The sequence below is a fragment of the Balaenoptera musculus genome, chromosome 2 (genome assembly GCF_009873245.2).
Source record: "Balaenoptera musculus isolate JJ_BM4_2016_0621 chromosome 2, mBalMus1.pri.v3, whole genome shotgun sequence".
Lineage (NCBI taxonomy): Eukaryota > Metazoa > Chordata > Mammalia > Artiodactyla > Balaenopteridae > Balaenoptera > Balaenoptera musculus.
In genome coordinates this window covers 81,248,780-81,267,523 of record NC_045786.1, presented here as the reverse complement: position 1 = coordinate 81,267,523, position 18,744 = coordinate 81,248,780, and the positions used below count along the sequence as shown (strand labels likewise).

Genomic DNA, 18,744 nt, shown 5'->3' with positions numbered 1-18,744 from the left:
TTGCTTTACAAGGGTGTGTTAGTTTCTGCTTTATAACAAAGTGAATCAGCTATACATATACATATATGCCCATATCTCCTCCCTCTTGTGTCTCCCTCCCGCCCTCCCTATCCCACCCCTCTAGGTGGTCACAAAGCACCGAGCTGATCTCCCTGTGCTATGCGGCTGCTTCCCACTAGCTATCTATTTTACATTTGGTAGTGTATATATGTCCATGCCACTCTGTCACTTTGTCCCAGCTTACCCTTCCCCCTCCCCATATCCTCAAGTCCATTCTCTAGTAGGTCTGTGTGTTTATTCCTGTCCTGCCCCTAGGTTCTTGAGAACCATTTTTTTTTTTAAGATGCCATATAAATGTGTTAGCATATGGTATTTGTTTTTCTCTTTCTGACTTACTTCACCCTGTATTGACAGTCTCTAGTTCCATCCACCTCACTACAAATAACTCAATTTCGTTTCTTTTTATGGCTGAAATGTGGTCACTTTTGTGGTCACATTGTGGTCACTTTTTTGATTGGAAAGTTAGGGGCTACTTTGCATATATACTGAAGATGCTCCCCACCTCTTCAAACATATAACCTTGAATTTGCTTCCCCAGAGTCTGGGTGACTTTTCCTTTGCCCTGCCTTCCTTCACTTCTGGGAGGCCCAGATCAGAGTGCAGAGACACGAAAAGGTCTGTGGAAGAGAGGGAAGGGGATGCCATTAACTAGGAGCCCAGGAACAAGCTCAGGAACATTCTGGGAGCAGAGCTTGAGAATTTCACAGGACACATTCTGGGGCCAGCCCTTCAGCAGTTGGCAGGAGCTTGGTAGACCCTGTGCCCATTTCCCTGAGCCCCTGTCCAGACTGGAATCTACTAGAGGGAGAAGGTGGCTGAAAAGTTGTCCCTCTGGACTATGCTCCCTCCCCCCTTCCCTCTGGGCTCTCAAGGTGGGTAGAGCGGGGTGGAGGTTGGGGGGATGCGGGAGGAGGGGGAGTGAGGGGGTGGGGGGTGAGCAGGAGCCTTTCATATTTTCTCTCTACTCCAGGGCCTGTTGTGTAGTAAAACCCTTGGTAAATGTTTTCTTGGCAAATGATTGCATATAATCATTATGTTTATTTTAAAAGAGTTGATGGAAAAGCTGGCTTGGGTGATTTTTGACTGACTGGGCCCATCTTGAAACCTGAACAAGTTGTTTTGCAGGTGGGCCTGGCACGCCCCCTGAGGTTTACAGGGGCACTAGGTCCAGGCCTGTCGGATGGCTCCAGCCCTGGAAGGGCAACTTCAAGCAGCAGAGCCTGCGGCTGGGCCTGCAAAGCCAGAACTACCATTAGGAAGAGGGCCAGGCTGGAGCAGGGCCAAGAGAGGGGACCGAGGACCCAGGGGACTCAGCACACACAGCCCTCGGGCACCACGAGAACCTGGCCTGCCAGACCCCAGACCGCCCACAGGGCAAGCCTCACCCAGGAACCATTTTTGGTCTGAGATGACCTTTTATTTCCCTAAGTGATGCATGCCATCTTTATGAATGAGGAGTTTTCTAAAACAAAGAATAAGCCTCTACACCTTAAAACAAAACAGAACAGAAAATAAGGGATCCTGTAACTAAAGCACTTGGTATCTTCCAGAAGGAACTGCTGAATTTCAAATAAAGACAAGATATATTGTATGTTATTTTTCCTCAATATAAGTGAAACAAAGACATTATCATTCGAGACCTATCAATTAATTTGTATATGTAATTACACTTGCAATGCAATAAAGATGAGTATAACTGATACGGACAAGATTCATTTTAGCCTGAGTAGATGCTACTAATCCTAATACGTCTAACACTACAAACAGGTTTCTAAATGAGTTTACTGTCTTGTGTTCCCACACAGAAAGGTTTTGGTTGCTCTGAGAAGCATTTGTGTCACAAACAGCACTCAGCTTTTCCCTCTAATGAAAGAAAACGTCCTGTCCACATGATGCAGTGATATATCCCACCATCACAAGATTCACACATCAAACCTTCTATTTTATGATATCTCTGCTTCATTTATAACTGTTTACACATATGAAAATGTTTTATCCGAAAAAATACAATAGGACGCAAGGCTGAAAAGGATACTTTCACCGTATAAACACACTTTAAAAAAATTGATTCTGTCTAATTACATTTGGAATTAGCATTTTCTTCTATCAAAGACCAATTAACTCTGTCCTTCTCACACAGTCCATTGAAGTCAGCACTTCCAGGGGAAGGTTCCAAAAGTCACAGTGCACACTGAGAAAAATCAGCTTTTAAAGTGCTCCGAAAAATAAATTTGATTCAGGGAAACAATATGGAATATATTATATGCTGAACTGTACAGGGGATAGAATGAGTGGAGATGATAGTTTAGAATAACCTTAAAAACAGATACATTTTAAAAAGTGTTTGAAATGAAAAACACTGTACTTGAAGGTGTTCTCATAGTGCTGAAGGCTCATACTGGGATCTTTCCAGGGTGGTGGTTTTAACAGTAATATTGGAGATGCTTGCTGAACTTTCAGTCATGGAGCTGCTCCCTTAAGCTAAGTTGCAATAAACTCTCAGATCCTCTAGAAGCAAGATCTATTTACATGTGACGATTTCAAATTCTATTCTCAGGTACCTATGTGTGCATTATGATTAAGCCCAGACCTGCAAAGACACAAACAGATAATTTTTAGTCTGTTTTCAGTTAATGACTTGTAAAACCTGAGTTTAAAGAGATAAAATCAAAGTCTACTATACACAAACATATACACTACATCCAAAATAGAGCATTCACATGTCTTAGAAAGATAACACTTTACTCCTAGCAACTCAAAGGTGCTTCTTTGGCCCTGGCTCCCCCTCTCCCTTAATCATCCGAAGGGCATCTGTGGCCTTCTTGCTAGGGAAGGTAACTCTTAGATTGAAAACCAGAACCCTCTGTACCCATTCAGCTCACTGGGTACATTGACATGGGTTTATTAATTTAGCAAACTCTTACCCAGGATGATGAAGTCACAGATAACTTTACTGTTTGTTTCAGGAACTTTGCAAAAATCCTTTTATCTATTTACCCTAAGACTAGACTACTCAATTACTCTCTTTAGAAAAGATACACACTTCTCACGACAGTACACAGCATCAAATGACAGGCTACTTTTCAAGACGGTCTTCAAAATTCTTTCCCTCCCCCCACCCTGTGTCCAACAATCTTAAACTACGCCACAAATTTGTCCAATCCTAATTAAGTCCCTCCATCAAAAGACTTGCCTTCAACCAGACTCCCCAAACCTCATAAATACCTGCCCTTGCTCTCTCCTTCTGAAATGCTAATAAGACTGTCAAGTTTGTGATCTTCCACAGTGAGGTAAGCTTTGCTTGATGAACAGGTTATTTTGGTGGCATTTCTAGGGAGCCAACATCTGACAAAGTCATGGAGCTCTTTGAGAATATAATAAAAGCCACGAGGACACTTTTCCTGGAAAAATGCACACGCGCATGCACACACACACACACACAATTTAGCATATAATTGCAGGGGCTTCATAGGTCTCCTGAAGCCCCTGTGTGGGCTTCACAGGGGTCTGTGACCAAAGAATAAGAACCCAGCACTACTGGGAGGTGAGAATGGCAATCTGACTTGTCAAAGGCCGGAATCAGACTTTTAGGGTATCTATGCTTGAATAGCTGCATTGATGGGGAACTCACTACCTCCCCAGGCAAATCATTTCTCTGTGGCTATAGAATTGAAAGTAGAGCTCTATTTTGGCTGCCTAGGCCCATCCTAGCTTACTCTGACCTCTCTGCTTTCAGGAAGGCCAGTCACTCCTGCTCTCACACACAGAGGAAAAGTAGAAAAACTTCTCTCTTACTCTGAGGGTATGATCCCATGATCCTGAGCAAAAGGCAGTCCCATCAGGGGAAACTCGTAGAGTACTAACACGGTTTTCATGTCCAAACAAGATGGAGACTCGGGATCCCTTGAGGACATCCCAGACGTTGATGGTATAATCGTTGTATCCAGCAAACAGCAGGCGACCTTAAAGCAGGAGGATATGATGGTTATTAAACCAGTTCCTTCCTCCTTGTTTTTCTTTTCATGACTCTCACTCATGCACTCGCTCATTCATTCATTCATTCAATAAACAGTGATTTAGTGCCCATTATGTGCCAGGCACTGTGCTTTGCCCTGGGGATTCAAAGAGGAGAAAGCACAGCTGCTGGCCCCTATGGAGGGTGGTGGTGGACAGGCTGACTCATAAATCATTGCAGCACCCTGTGGTAAGGGCTGTCATGGAAGTGCTCAGCTATGTGTGAAGTGTTATGTGATCACAGAGGAAGGGGGATCAAGAAGGGCACTACAGGGGACTTCCCTGGTGGCGCAGTGGTTAAGAATCCGCCTGCCAATGCAGGGGACACGGGTTCGAGCCCTGGTCCGGGAAGACGCCACATGCCGCGGAGCAACTAAGCCCATGTGCCACAACTACTGAGCCCGCGCACCTAGAGCCCGTGCTCCACAACAAGAGAAGCCACCACAATGAGAGGCCCGTGCACCGCAATGAAGAGTAGCCCCTGCTCGACGCAACTAGAGAAAGCCCACGCACAGCAACGAAGACCCAATGCAACCATAAATAAATAAATAAATATTAAATTAAATTAAAATTAAAAAAAAATAAAGGGCACTACAGGGAAAGCAACATTTGAGCTGGCCTTTGAGGGCTGAATAGGAGTTTGCAATGCAGAGAAATAAGGGAAAAGCCATTCCAGTAGCAGCATGCATGCACAAAGGCACAGCTACACAACCGGGGGGTGTCTGGGAAAACTGAATGGTCCAGTGACCCAGCATACGAGTGCTGCCTTAACTTTCACAGGCAGCCTTCCCAGCTGTGAGGGCAGAGGTGCCATGAGCTTCAGGGCATTAAGAAAGGGACTCTTGCTTCACTACCCCCAACCTCTGAAAAAAAAGGTCCCTTTTCAGGTGTGAAGGGAAAATGGAAGGCTGGAGAGGAAATGCCTAAAGGCACTGCAGATGGAGTTTTGATACATCATTGTTTCGAAGAAGAGCATTAGGTGGGCCCAGCCTTCATTTCCTGTGGAGTGAACTGGGCTGGGGAAGCTGCTTCAGGCAGGGCAAAGCGGGCTGTCAAAAATGCAGTGGGGGAAACCTGGTGCAAAAGCAGACTCTTTAGCACACGGGCCCATAGGAAGTTTAGCTAGGAGGGGAAGCTTGGCAGAGCTGGGTTTCACTGAAGTCCTGTTTTACAGTCCCGGGAAAGCTTCTGAAATAAAATCTTACCACTGAGGGAGAAGTCCACGCTGGAAGCTCCAAAGATGATACTCTCTTTGGAATAGATGGCAACCTCCCTGTCTGCCCGGAGGTCGTAGAGGCGACACTGGGGTGACAAAGAAGACAAAGAGGCACTTGCTTCTGGATCCTGTTTGGTGCATGGATGGCCACAGAGCTACAGGCAGGTGCCAGTGGCTTGTGTAGTTTGAGGGATAAGGGAAAAACCTCTTTCGTTTTCTCTCCTAGTATTTTCTCCCTCAATCCCGATTCCTATTAATCTCCATGGATTACTGGAGATTCAGAGAAACAGCAAATACAGATTTCTTTAGGTACAAAAACAAAAATGAAAGCCCTCTTTTTTTTTCTGACAAAGAATATGTGTTCACTGCAGAAAATTCAGGAAAACTCAGAAATGCATAAAGAAGGAAATAAAAGTCACCCCCAATCCTAGAGGTATTTACTAACATCTGGACTATTTCCTTCAGTCTCAATCTATTCTATGTGTGGATTTAAATGGGGTGGATGTTTCATTATTGCTTCTATTAGCATTATGTTATGAGCATTTTCTCATATCATTAACTAATCTTAAAAAAAAACAGGAGTAAAATGGTTGTTATATTCCTCATGTGGATATATCAGAATCTACTTAGCCATACCCTGCTAAGTGTTTGATCATGTCTGATTTTTCTCTTTTACAAATAAAATTATGGGGAAGCCATGATCCTTCTTCTATAAAAATCTTTATATGCATCTCTGATATTTTCCTTAGAATAGCAAAAAAATAGAATCCTTAGAATAGAACTGTTCCCAAGAAATAGCATGGCTGGATCAAAGGGCAGGGAAGTTTTGAAAGCTCTTGAATTTTCCCAAATGTATGCCCTTAAATTTTGTTAAATATTTTTTGAAATACAGAAATTTTAAATTTTCATTATTATCAAACCCTCAATCTATTCCCCTGTAATTTCTTCCATGATAGCAAATTAGAGTGCAATTCATTATTTAATAAGATATTTGCTATTTTGAGGGCACAGGAAGATATTCTTTTTCTCCTGAAATATAGGTCAACATAATTTGACAATTAGTATCAAAAGCCTTAAAATTAGGCTGATTTTTAACTCAACAAGTTCATGTCTGAGAATTAATTCTAAGGAAATGATAAGAGAGGTACCAAAAATATTTGCTTATAGCAGTGTTTTTAACAGGAAAAAAAACCTTGGAAAAAACCTAATGACCCAAAACTTGAAGATTGGTTAAGTAAATGATGGCATATCCATAACATGGAAAACTATTCAATCATTAAGAAAATATAATGTGGGAGAAAAATACGTATTGGCATGGGAAAATGTTCACAATCTATTGCTAAGTGAAAAAAGCAAATTATAAAGCATTTTGTTTAAAAACTAAAAAGACAGAAAGAAATTCACTGAACTGTGATTTTTCTTGGGTATAATGATTAACATAATTTAGTGTTTTCCCCCAAGTTTTCTTTATTGAAGTCACATCAGTTCTGTAATCAGGAAAAAAGTTCTTTTTGAAAACTAGAACTAGGTCAGCATATCTCTCCTTTGGATAGGAAAAGCTCTCAATAACTTAGAAACATACTGTAGCATCATCTGATCCTGAAGCAAAGGCATCTCCGCTCGGGTAGTATCTGCAGAGAGAAAGTGTGGGGAGAAAGCACTTAGAGTGGTGATTCCCAATCCTGGGTGCCCATCAGAACCATTTGCGAAGGCTGTCCCATGCTGGTCCCTCAGACTTCTAGGGATACACGGACCACTCATTACAGAGGCCAGAAAGGGAGGCTCATCTGGAAGGTCCCATTGACCTACCTAATTTTCTTCTCTGTAAACAGGGGACAGTGACACTGGCCTTGCAGAGTATTGGCGAGGAGTAAATGAGATAATATGTATATCTGTACCAGACACCGAACACAGGCAGGTCCCCTGTATCCTTGCTTTCCCTTGATCATATACCCCATGCCCAAGACTTGGCCAGAGCTAAGGGATAAGACAGTGGTTATAAACACAGACACTGCAATCAGATATACAGAGCCACGGGCAGCTGTCTGCACTGACCACTCACTACATGGGATACTTCTGGCAAGTGCCTTCACCTGGCCCAGCCTCAGTTTCTTCATCTGAAAAGTGAGGAAGATAATGCACATATCCTGCTGTAAAGACTGAATAAGACAGTATATATAGTATACAAAGAATGTGGCATAGTGCCAAATAAAACGCATGCAATAAATAATGATTATTACTGTTATAGTCATCCTCTCCTCTAATCAGGCCTTCAGGGACTTCCCTGGTGGTCCAGTGGGTAAGACTCTGCACTCCCAGTGCAGGGGGCCCGGGTTCGATCCCTGGTCGGGGAACTAGATCCCACGTGCATGCCACACGCCGCAACATAAAGATCCCGCGTGCTGCAACTAAGACCTGGCACAGCCAAAATAAATAAATATCTAAAAAGAAAAATAATCAGGCCTTCTGGAGAGAGGGCAGCCTAAGTAGAGACCTGGTGGATATTAGAAGAAGAGGGTTCTGGGTAGAGGGAACAGCATGGGTGAGAGAATGTGCATGTTTAAGCTGTTATTTCATGAATATATAGGGATTTAATTTATTTTTGTGGCTTTATATTCTATCCTGTATCTTAAAAACCTCATTTACTATCTGTAGTAATTTCTCAATTGATTTCCTTGGATTTTCTGGGTAATTACTGCACATTTGCAAAAGGTGATAGTTTTTTTTCCCTGTTTTCCTTTCCTACATTTGAGGTCAAAGAGCTAGAAAATTCTCATTAATATTTCTACCACTAAGGTAATTAAGTATTCTTATTGTGTTCTGGCTTTTTAAAAATTATTATTTTTATTTATTTATTTATTTATTTTTGGCTGTGTTGGGTCTTCATTGCTGCACACAAGCTTTTCTCTGGTTGCGTTGCGCGGGCTTCTCATTGCGGTGGCTTCTCTTGTTGCAGAGCACGGGCTCCAGGCGTGCAAGCTTCAGTAGTTGTGGCACATGGGCTCAGTAGTTGTGGCTCACGGGCTCTAGAGCGCAGGCTCAGTAGTTGTGGTGCACGGGCTTAGTTGCTCCGCGGCCTGTGGGATCTTCCCGGACCAGGGCTCAAACCCGTGTCCCCTGAATTGGCAGGCAGATTCTTAACCACTGCACCACCAGGGAAGCCCTGTGTTCTGGCTTTTAAGGGGAATAAGTCTAGCGCTATCCTCTAAGGATAAAGATTCTTTAGTGATTATACTTTAAATGCTGTCCTGACAGTGCCAGCTTCTAAATTTATATGTCAAGTCCTGACCTCTCTCTTGGAATCCGGTTCACAGCTCCTGCTACCTACTTGACATTCCCACTTGGTCGTATAACAGCATCTCAGACTTAGCTAGCCCAAGACAGAGCTCCAGAATCCATGTGCAACCACTGCCTTCTCCCTGCACTGCCTCCAACCCTCCCTGTCTTAGCAAATGGATCAGTGTTTACTGCCCCTTATAAAAGATTCGGGTTCCCTGAGCTCAGGGTTCTTCTCCTATAATGCAGCCCTTTGCATGGGCAGGTGTCGTTTGGCCCTTTTCATGTGACCCTGTAGAATTGGGGCTTAGGTAACCAGCACAAAAATGCTGATACCCCAGCTACTGCCATCACTATGAGTAACCAACTATCCTTCATCTCTAACCCAGGAGTCTCATGCCTTCTAGCAGCATCCATGAATCTGTGGCAGCCTTACTTCATAGCTTGCAGCTAGGGTAAAATCTCAGATCCTTCCCAATTCTAGACATTTCTATCCTCCCTGTGTGTCTTCTTTAGTTTCAGCCACCATCATTTCATTCTAAAACTCACACAACAACCTTCTAACTGGCCGTCATATTTCCATTCTTGTTCCCCTACAATCCATTCTCCATACAGCATCCAGAGTGATCTTTTTTTTTTTTTTTAATTTTTTATTCATTTTTGGATGCGTTGAGTCTTCGTTGCTGTGCGCGGGCTTTCTCTAGTTGCGGTGAGCGGGGGCTACTCTTCACTGCGGTGCTCGGGCTTCTCATTGCAGTGGCTTCTCTTGTTGCAGAGCACGGGCTCTAGGTGCACGGGCTCAGTAGTTGTGGCTCACGGGCTCTAGAGCGCAGGCTCAGTAGTTGTGGCGCACGGGCTTAGTTGCTCCGCGGCATGTGGGATCTTCCCAGACCAGGGCTCGAACCCGTGTCCCCTGCATTGGCAGGCGGATTCTTAACCACTGCGCCACCAGGGAAGTCCCCAGAGTGATCTTTTAAAGGCAAAACATGGATCATGTTAGCCACCTCCCCAACTCAGGACTCGCTAGTGGTCACCTGGCCTTTTGTTAGGTCCCTGAACATCTCACCTCCCTGATCTTCCCCCCAGCTCTTTGCAAGCCTGGCTCCTTCATTCTCCTGGTCTCAATTTAAACATCAATTTCTCAGAGAGGCCTGACCATTCAAAGAAATAACCCATCTTATCACAGTTCCCTGTTTTACTTTTTCTTAGCACTTAGCAGTACTTAAATAGCACATTTATCTGTGCTTCGTCTTCTGTAGGACAGTAGAGATGTTGTCTTGTTCAAAACAGTATTCCCAGTTTCTGGAATAATGTCTAGCAGATAAGGACTTAATAAACATTTGTTGAATGAATGAATGAGAAACACTGACTTGACCTAGACAGGAGAATATCCATTGCCCCTAGTGCAATTATATTAAAATTCTCCAGGAAATCTGGAGTGCTGTTCAGTCCCACCACAAATCAGCCATTATTGCTGGAAAAGCCTCTCTCAGCCAAGTAAATTGACCCTAGAGGTTAAGCACTAGCCCAGGCCGGGGAACACTGGAGGACAGAGGAGCAACGTGCATATTCTACTCACTGACCGGACACTGTTGATGTCAGATTCGTGTGTTTCAAAGGCCTGCACGCACTGTCCAGAGCGCATGTCCCACACCATGGCTTTCTTGTCACATCCCTACAAACAGAATGTTACCCACAGTTATGTACAATGCAAGGAATGTCTACAGACAGGCACGAGTTCTGGTTATGTCCCAGAGACCTTTTAGTTCCCATTAGTAAATGGCTGACAATATGCTTTTCTGGCACTAGCTTTACCTAAGGCCACTTTCCTCAACTGATAAGCCCTCACACGGCCAGAGCGAGGTCTTGGGGTCAGGGTGACGAGCAAGGGAAGGCACCCAGCCCCCTTTTAAGCATGTTTTCTTCTCTCCCACCTTTCTGAGGGGCTGCAAACTCTCCAGAGCCTCCTTCTCCCCTTCCTCCTGGGCATCTCTCTTCGCTTTTCCCTCTCTTTCCCCCTCCTCTTTATCTCTGCCTCTATAAGCCCAGAGGGGAGGAGGGCAGGTGGACAGTGGGTGTGGTGGGACCTCCCAGCTTTGTCTCAGGTGTGTGGGGCAGCCTGAGCGCAGGTGGAGAGCCAGGTGCCCCTGGGCCAGCTGCACCCCAGCAGCCTCGTCAGGGTGTTGCCCGCAGTCAGCTGGGTGGCTCAGGCGAGTCACCTCCCTGGGCTTCTGCCTCAACACCTGTAAAGTGAACCTTCTCTGGGTTGCTACCATGACCCAGAGAATCATAAACACCAGGCTTTCTCATACTATCCTGCTTCCGGGAGCGTTTTGATAAATTCCTGCAGAGCTTTCTGTGATCCAGCGTGAGCAGTAATAATTAGACTCTCAAAGGTCAAACAGAAGGAGTAATGGGTTAAAATTAGTGTCCAAGTTGTTGGTTTCAACTCAGAGGAAAGGGTGGACGAGGTGCCATAACTGATGTCTCAGAAAGACCTGCTGTGGGAGTTCGGCACTCCAAGCATCTTTACTGAGAATGTGGACAAAGGAATCAGAGTGTCTTCAAATCGTTACAGGACCCTAAATCAGATGGAGTTTAATACTCGGAAAGAGACAATACAATCTACAATGATATCAACAATTTGGAAAAACAGTGTAGTTGAGTAGGGATAAATACAGTTATACAAAGACACAAGAATGAAATGTACACAGATAGGGCCAAGTACCCAAGAAGAAAATCAGGGTCCCTGCCAACTAGAGGCCTCACAGCCCTCACCTGAGGCCCAGGACTAAGATGTGGGCAGCTCGGAGCAAACATCATTAGATAGTGTTTGCATCTCTGTCCTCTCTCATCACTGTCTCCTGAGCGAGACGAGACAGGACCCAGGGGTCAGGCCAGCCACCTTAGTTCTCCATTCTTATTCCCAGGTGTCCACAGAAATACTTGCCTCTCTGCATAACACACTGTAAACTCTTCCCTCTACTGCTCACAATATCCTGCGGAAGGTGGGGGGCAAATGCTATCGTGCTTTATGCCCAACTTACAGAGGATGAAATGTAGAGTCAGGTAGCAAACGTGGGTCCCAGGTGTCCTGGCTCCTCATCCGCTGCTCCTCTGCCATGGGGGCCTGCCTGTCCGACTCTTAGCCTTCAGATACACTGTTCCCTGTGCCTGAGAGTGGGAGGGGCTGCTGACTGGCAGGGGTGGGGCGGGAGAGTGTCCCACCAGTGTCAAAGCTCTGATCACACCACAGCGATGCCTCGCCACCACTGCCACCTGAGTCTCCTGGTGCCCAGCGACTGTCTCTAGAGCTCTCAGATGCTAACTCTCTGCTACTTATTTAAGGAATCTCAGCCCCATCCAGGGAAGTGTCCAGTCTAGTCCCACAGATTAACAGGAAGTGCCACCATGAGCCCCCCTAGCGGACAAAGGACCCCCCCAGAGATCCTCCTTGGGTCTTTACCCCAGACACGAAGGTGTTCCCGGTTTCTGAGGGAGCCAGGTCCAAGCAGAGCACGTCGGCCCCGTGCCCATGGAAGCTCTGCAGCAGCTGCCCGCTCTCCACGTCCCACAGGGCACACGTGCCGTCGCCACTCGCTGTCAGGATCTGCCGCAGGAAAGGACAGGAAGGGTGTGGCTGTCATTAATGTCCCTGTCAGGGGAAGCCAAGCAGATGCTTACGGTTCCACGGGGAAGAGGAGGCTCCTTACACACACACACACACACACACACACACACACACACACACGCCCCTGCTAAATCTGGACTCAAGCACAGAACTCTTTCTCTGGTACTGAGAAAGAAACAGTTCATTTTTGACACCCTCGCTGTCCTTGAGCTGTTTATGTGCCTGTCCTCCTGCAGAGTATGAAATCCGGAGGTCTCCCTGCGGTACCTGTGGGGCTCTGTACCTGCCTGCCACGTAGGAAGTGCTCTGTGAACGTTTGCTTAACGGAACCTCAAGCGGCTCCCACAAGCAGCCAAGCCCAGCGTTGTGCTTCCCAGACATTAATGTGCAACCCCACACTCAGCTGCTTGCGAATAGAGAGCCTGGGGTGGGGCCTGAGATTCTGTCTTTCCCACAAGCTCCCAGGTGATGCTGACCCGGCTTGCCGGGACCCACCTGGAGCAGGATTTTGCTAAACACATTCTCCTGTAGCTGCATCCCCCAGAGGCTCCCTGGGCCACTGAGTGGTGCTGACAGACACACAGGGCCAACCGGCATCTGCCGTGTGCTGACCACGTCCAGGCCCTCCGCTAGGCGTCAGGGTTTGCAGAAAGACTGTGTCTTGGTCTCTGCTCTCCTGGAGCTTGGTCAACAGGATTGGCAGGAAGGACTGAAACCCACCAAACTCCCTGTCCCCACGTTAATCAATTCCAGGGCCAGGCACACTTCCCGGTGCTGCGTTAGACAATACTGAGAAACCAAGTAAAAATAACCTAGCTGGCCGCTCCAGGAAATACCTGCTCCTGCAAGATAAAACTGTGAACCAACTAAGCTTACTTATCAAGACTAATAGCTTTGCAAAAAATTAATGAAACAGAAACCTCAATTAAATACAGTGGGAGACCGGAAGGGGGAGCTCTCATGTCCTGTGATGATAGAGACCAACAGGAAGAAGACAGACTTCTTTCCTGGGAAGGATTCAGCCAATGAAAAGCCATTGACTCTGGCTTCCCTGGTGGCGCAGTGGTTAAGAATCCACCTGCCAATGCAGGGGACACGGGTTCGAGCCCTGGTCCAGGAAGGTCCCACATGCCGCAGAGCAACTAAGCCCGTGCACCGCAACTACTGAGCCCGTGAGCCTAGAGCCTGTGCTCCACAACGAGAAGCCACCGCAATGAGAAGCCCACGCACCACAACGAAGAGTAGCCCCCGCTCGCCGCAACTAGAGAAAGCCCATGTGCAGCAACGAAGACCCAACGCAGCCAAAAATAAATAAATAAAATAAATAAATTTAAAAAAAAAAAAAAGAAAAGCCATGGACTCTCTTTAATCCTCCCAACTTCCTTTTCCACTCTGTAAAAGGGTTCTCCTTGCCTTGCTGTGTGGGGACTTGCACATGCCTCGCCATGGTCCACTCGCTATGGTTGCAGGCAAAAAAAGCGCAGGTGCAGCAGCTTGCTCCGGAAACCTCGCCGGTTTCCTCCACGACCGCTGCCAAGGTGTGTGCCTTCCCATTTTAAGGTGGGTCTTTTAAGGTGGAAAACTAGTTATGACATAATAGCTTAGGGTTGGTAAGCCCAGCAAGGTAAGGGTCTTAAAGCAAGTCCTGGTGAGCAAGCTGTTGACCTGAAACAAATAGACTGCCAGGTATTTCTCCAGCAAAGATGGGTTTATCTAGGATCAGCAGAGAATTGCAATTCAGGGTCTGCAACCATGGCGAGGTTGGACCACTCACCCTGGACCCTGAAACCCTCTAAGGACCCTTCCCCAGTTTCTTCATTTTGAGGCGGTATAGCGATTCTGTCAAGTTGGGGTTCTCCCTTGCTGCAGCAGGTCTAATAAACTTAGCATTGCTGGGTGGCAGGTGTTTCCGATGGTCTTGGCAGACAAGACAATGATCACTTACGATAGAGTGAGAAGTGCTGAGATACAGGTAGGTCTGTGAGAGGGACACCAAAACCACTTTGGCAACATGTGAGCTGATCTCAGAGGAGGAGTGAGAGCTGGCCACTCACTAAGGAAGGGGAGGACAGCAGAGCGAGCTGAGGTGAAGGCGCACCTGGGCAGTGAATGAAAGGTGTGCCTGGGTACAGAGTGAGGACTTTAGCCTGTAGGCAAGAGGGACCTGTGGAAAGCTTCTGAGCAGAATGATCAAATCAAGGGTATATTTTAGGAAAATCTGTCTGAGGTCAGTGCAGCTGTCCCTCAAGCAGACTCTGGATAGTTTCAAGTACAAAGGCTGGCCCATGCATGAAGAAGAACACTGGGGTGCCTGGGGAAAGGCATGGCAGCCAGAACTAGGGTTTTAAATTTTGTTACTGCCAGTGTGTGTGAGGCTCGGGCTCTGGTGCAATTGGGAGGAAGGCAGTGGGGATCCAGGGCTCAAGGCCTCAAAGACCCAGCTGATGGTATCGCAGAGCCCTGGAGCCAGCAGGGTTCTGAGCAGCCATGGGGGACCCCCAGGGGTTAAGCCCTGGCAAGCAGAGCCTCCCTACGCCCCACCTTCCTGCTGCTCGAGGTGATAAGACAGTGTGGGAACTGGCTCTTGCAGTGTAAGTGCCCACAAGAGAGCCCTCTGTGGGTGGAGATTACTGATGGCTGAGGAAAGAAAACAGGAAGTAGGCCTTAAAGGACTGCCAGCATTCAGTGTACCCACTGACTGTGCTGCACCTCTAGTTTCCACGTGCTGGTGGTCTCCTCTCATCCTCTCCCTCCTTCCCCCTCTCTTCCCTTCCCTCTCGCACGCTAGGCCTAGCACTTGTAAAAGAATCTTCTTTTTCTTGCAGGGAGGGGACATATTACAAGGAAAGAATCCATTCCCACCCTGGCCTTGCACCTGCTGGCCACACCGTCTTGGAGTGGGTTCCTGCCAGCAGTCTGGGAGGCCTAGGATCTTCTCGCAGCCAGGAGAGGCCCCTCCATGGAGAAAGAGCTGGCTGAGTTCCGGAGTTCTCAGGCTTCTTGGGTGTGGGCCCCAAGGCCCTCCTCAAAGCCCCTACTTGCAGGCAGCTCTCAAATTTGGAGACTCTCCAGGCTGCAAAGCCCATGCAGCTGCCCATGGGACTCCCTCTGGCCTCGACTTCCCTTAAGAGGCCTGTGTACATCTGACAAGAGGACTCAGGCTGGTAAAAGCAGCTTAGGAACACACAAGACTTGGACCGTGTCTTAATCTGAGAACTTGTATTTTGTGATGTGCTACAATTCCCTCCAGTCTCTGCTGGTCACACCCACTAGTGGATGTTCCACCCCACTCCTGTCCTAACATTTGCAAAGGGGCCAGTAATTGCCAATCTTTTTTGGGACATCAGGTCCAAACAAATGACCGCCTGAAATGATTCCCTCGGTCTAGCGCTTTAATGGGAATTTTCCATACCATACTCTTCAGTCAAAGAAATGAATAGTTTTTAAAAGTTAACAGTAAATTCATAATATTTAAAAAATATTTTAAATATTTGTGATCTTCATTACAATGTAAGTAAAAATAAATTTTATAAACCAAACATTCATTATGATAAATGCACTAAACAGATCCTCTAACTCATTGTCATTCATTTACTCTGGAATGTAGAGAATCTGTAGGTCTTATACCAGCTTCTTGAGGTTTTTGTTTTTCATCTTGGATCCCAGAGCTGGAAGGAAGCTTAGTTCATGAGTTCAGTGTTACCCAAACTAGGCTATGCATCTGAATCACCCATGAAGCTTTGTGTTAATATAAATAACCAAACAATAAGAGCTAATGTTTATTGATATTTACTAAGTATTTGAGATGAATCATCTCATTTAATCCTCAGAAAACCTCATGAGGGAGGAATTTACTACCATCCTCACTTGCAAGTGAGAAAAGCAAAACACAGAGAATAATAAAACCTTGTTTAGGATTCACCATCCAGAACAGGAGACTAAACATCCTCTGTTGCTTTGGCTTGCCCCTCGGGCCCAGAGACATCCGATCTGGTCACTGCAGCAGCTAGGGCAACAGCACTCTCTATTGCACAGGCCTGCAAGACTCCTGGTTGCAAGTAACAGGTGTAAACGCTGCCCTGTAAGTCCGAACAGCCCTCCAGTCAGCAGTGAGACAATTGCCCATCCCCGGGTCTCCTTGCCGCTATCCTTGCCCCCCCCACCCCGCCCCTGCCACTGACATCAGTCAGCTGAAGCCAGAGTGGCCTTTAATCTGACTCAGTCTCCTCCTTCAAACAAACCCAATCTGCCCCGGCCCCAGCAATGGCTCCCTGCCGTTTGTAGGGTCAGCCCCGCCACTCAGGGCACCCTGTGATCGGGCCCTGCCCACCTCTAGGGCCACCTGCCTCCTACAATGCTCCCCTCCACCTCACTGGCAACACACTCGTCCTCCAGCGTGGCCCCTGCAGCACATTTACGACCCCCCACTCCTGCTCTGAGCTCCCAGCCTCCCCTGCTACTCAGTCACCCCTGGTATCTGGCAATGTGGGTGGTGACATCTGTGCAGGTTTTCTGGAGAGATGTGACAGAGACACGACAGGATGCTTTAGGACTTGTGAGAGAAAACGTGGCCGAAGCGTTGAAGTTGGATTGTCTCCACTTTGTGGCTTGTTCAAAGTAGGGCACAGATTTACTCTCTGATGCTTTTTCTTTTCGAATGTGTTAAAACGGGAGTGTAAAATAGGTACGATGAGGTGTGTCACGTGCGCAACTCTGGAAGTCAACACCCTGTGAAGTTTTACATACGGAAGCACCTTGGACCCACCTCTCTGACCCAGATAGGAATCTCCACCACCCCAGAAAGTTCCTTGACCCACTCCCACCCCCAGCAAGTCAATGAGAGGAGGAAGTTCAATATGGCATGGAGTTCATCTCATCTCTACCAACAGTCAGCAGCCCTGACTCTCCCCGTTTCTGATTGCATTAAAAATAATAATATAACCAGGAATGCCCTGGTGGTCTAGTGGTTAGGATTCGGCCCTTTCACCGCCGTGGCCTGGGTGCAATCCCTGGTAGGGGAATTGAGATCCCACAAGCTGAGTGGCATGCCCCCCCAAAAAAATATATATATATACACATATATACACATACACACAAACACACACATATATACACATAAACATATATACAGGTATACACACATATACACATACACACATATATATACACATATATAAACACATATACACACATATACACATACACACATATATACACATACATACACATATACACATACACATACAAATATATAAACACATATATACACATACACACACATATACACATATACACACATATACACATACACACATATATACACACATATATAAACACATATACACACACACATATATACACATATATACACACATATATAAACACATATACACACATATACACATACACACACATATATACACATATATAAACACATATACACACATATACACATACCCACATATATACACATACATACACACATACACACATATATACAAATATATAAACACATATACACATATACACATACACACACATATATACACATATATAAACACATATATACACATACACACACATATATACACATATACACACATATACACATACACACATATATACACACATATATAAACACATATACACACACACACATATATACACATATATACACACATATATAAACACATATACACACATATACACATACACACACATATATACACATATATAAACACATATACACACATATACACATACCCACATATATACACATACATACACACATACACACATATATACAAATATATAAACACATATACACATATACACATACACACACATATATACACATATATAAACACATATATACACATACACACATATATACACATATACATATATACACATACACATATATACACACACATATATACACATATATACACATATATAAACACATATACACATACACACACATATATACACATATACACATACACACACATATATACACATAAACATATATACATGTATACACACATATACACATACACATATACACACATATATACACATACACACACGTATACACATATACACATACATACACATATATACACATATACACACATATATACACATACACACACATATAAACATATATACAAATACACACATATACACATATATATGAAAAACAACAGGAGCTTCCTCTTAGAGCCAGATGGAGTGCACACACCCTCCTGTGAAGAGGGACACCAGAACAGCTTCCTCGCCTGCACCTCCGCTTTAGTTCTCCACGACCAACCCCGCTCCCCAGCAGGCTGGCCCGTCATCATGTGTCCCCTTATTTACCTGCATGTCAGAGTTGGTAAAGCTGCAGGCCGACAGGTAGTTGGTGTGCATAGCAACAGACTTCTTTTTGGCAGCCATGTTTTCATTTTTGTCAAACGTCAGTGGATACACAGAACACTTATTATCCAAACCACTAGCATGGAAAGACAGAAGTGTCAAATGTTAATATAGGGCAGTAGAATATGTG

General features: G+C 45.6%; 1 protein-coding gene across 3 annotated transcripts in view; it reads right to left on the bottom strand.

Moving 5' to 3' along the window:
• Positions 1-377: 377 nt before the first annotated feature.
• GNB5 (G protein subunit beta 5) overlaps positions 378-18,744 on the bottom strand; it is a 56,502-nt gene continuing 38,135 nt past the window's right edge. For 2 of the 3 annotated variants that reach the window (XM_036843422.1, XM_036843425.1), the window contains 7 exons: positions 18,558-18,690; positions 12,033-12,176; positions 10,150-10,241; positions 6,873-6,921; positions 5,280-5,376; positions 3,856-4,022; positions 378-2,650 (listed from right to left, as the gene is read on the bottom strand). In XM_036843422.1, the coding sequence (XP_036699317.1) occupies positions 2,639-2,650; positions 3,856-4,022; positions 5,280-5,376; positions 6,873-6,921; positions 10,150-10,241; positions 12,033-12,176; positions 18,558-18,690 (694 nt within the window). In that variant the 3' untranslated portion in view covers positions 378-2,638. The remainder of the gene's footprint in view (positions 2,651-3,855; positions 4,023-5,279; positions 5,377-6,872; positions 6,922-10,149; positions 10,242-12,032; positions 12,177-18,557; positions 18,691-18,744) is intronic. The other variant, XM_036843424.1, reaches the window with a different exon arrangement.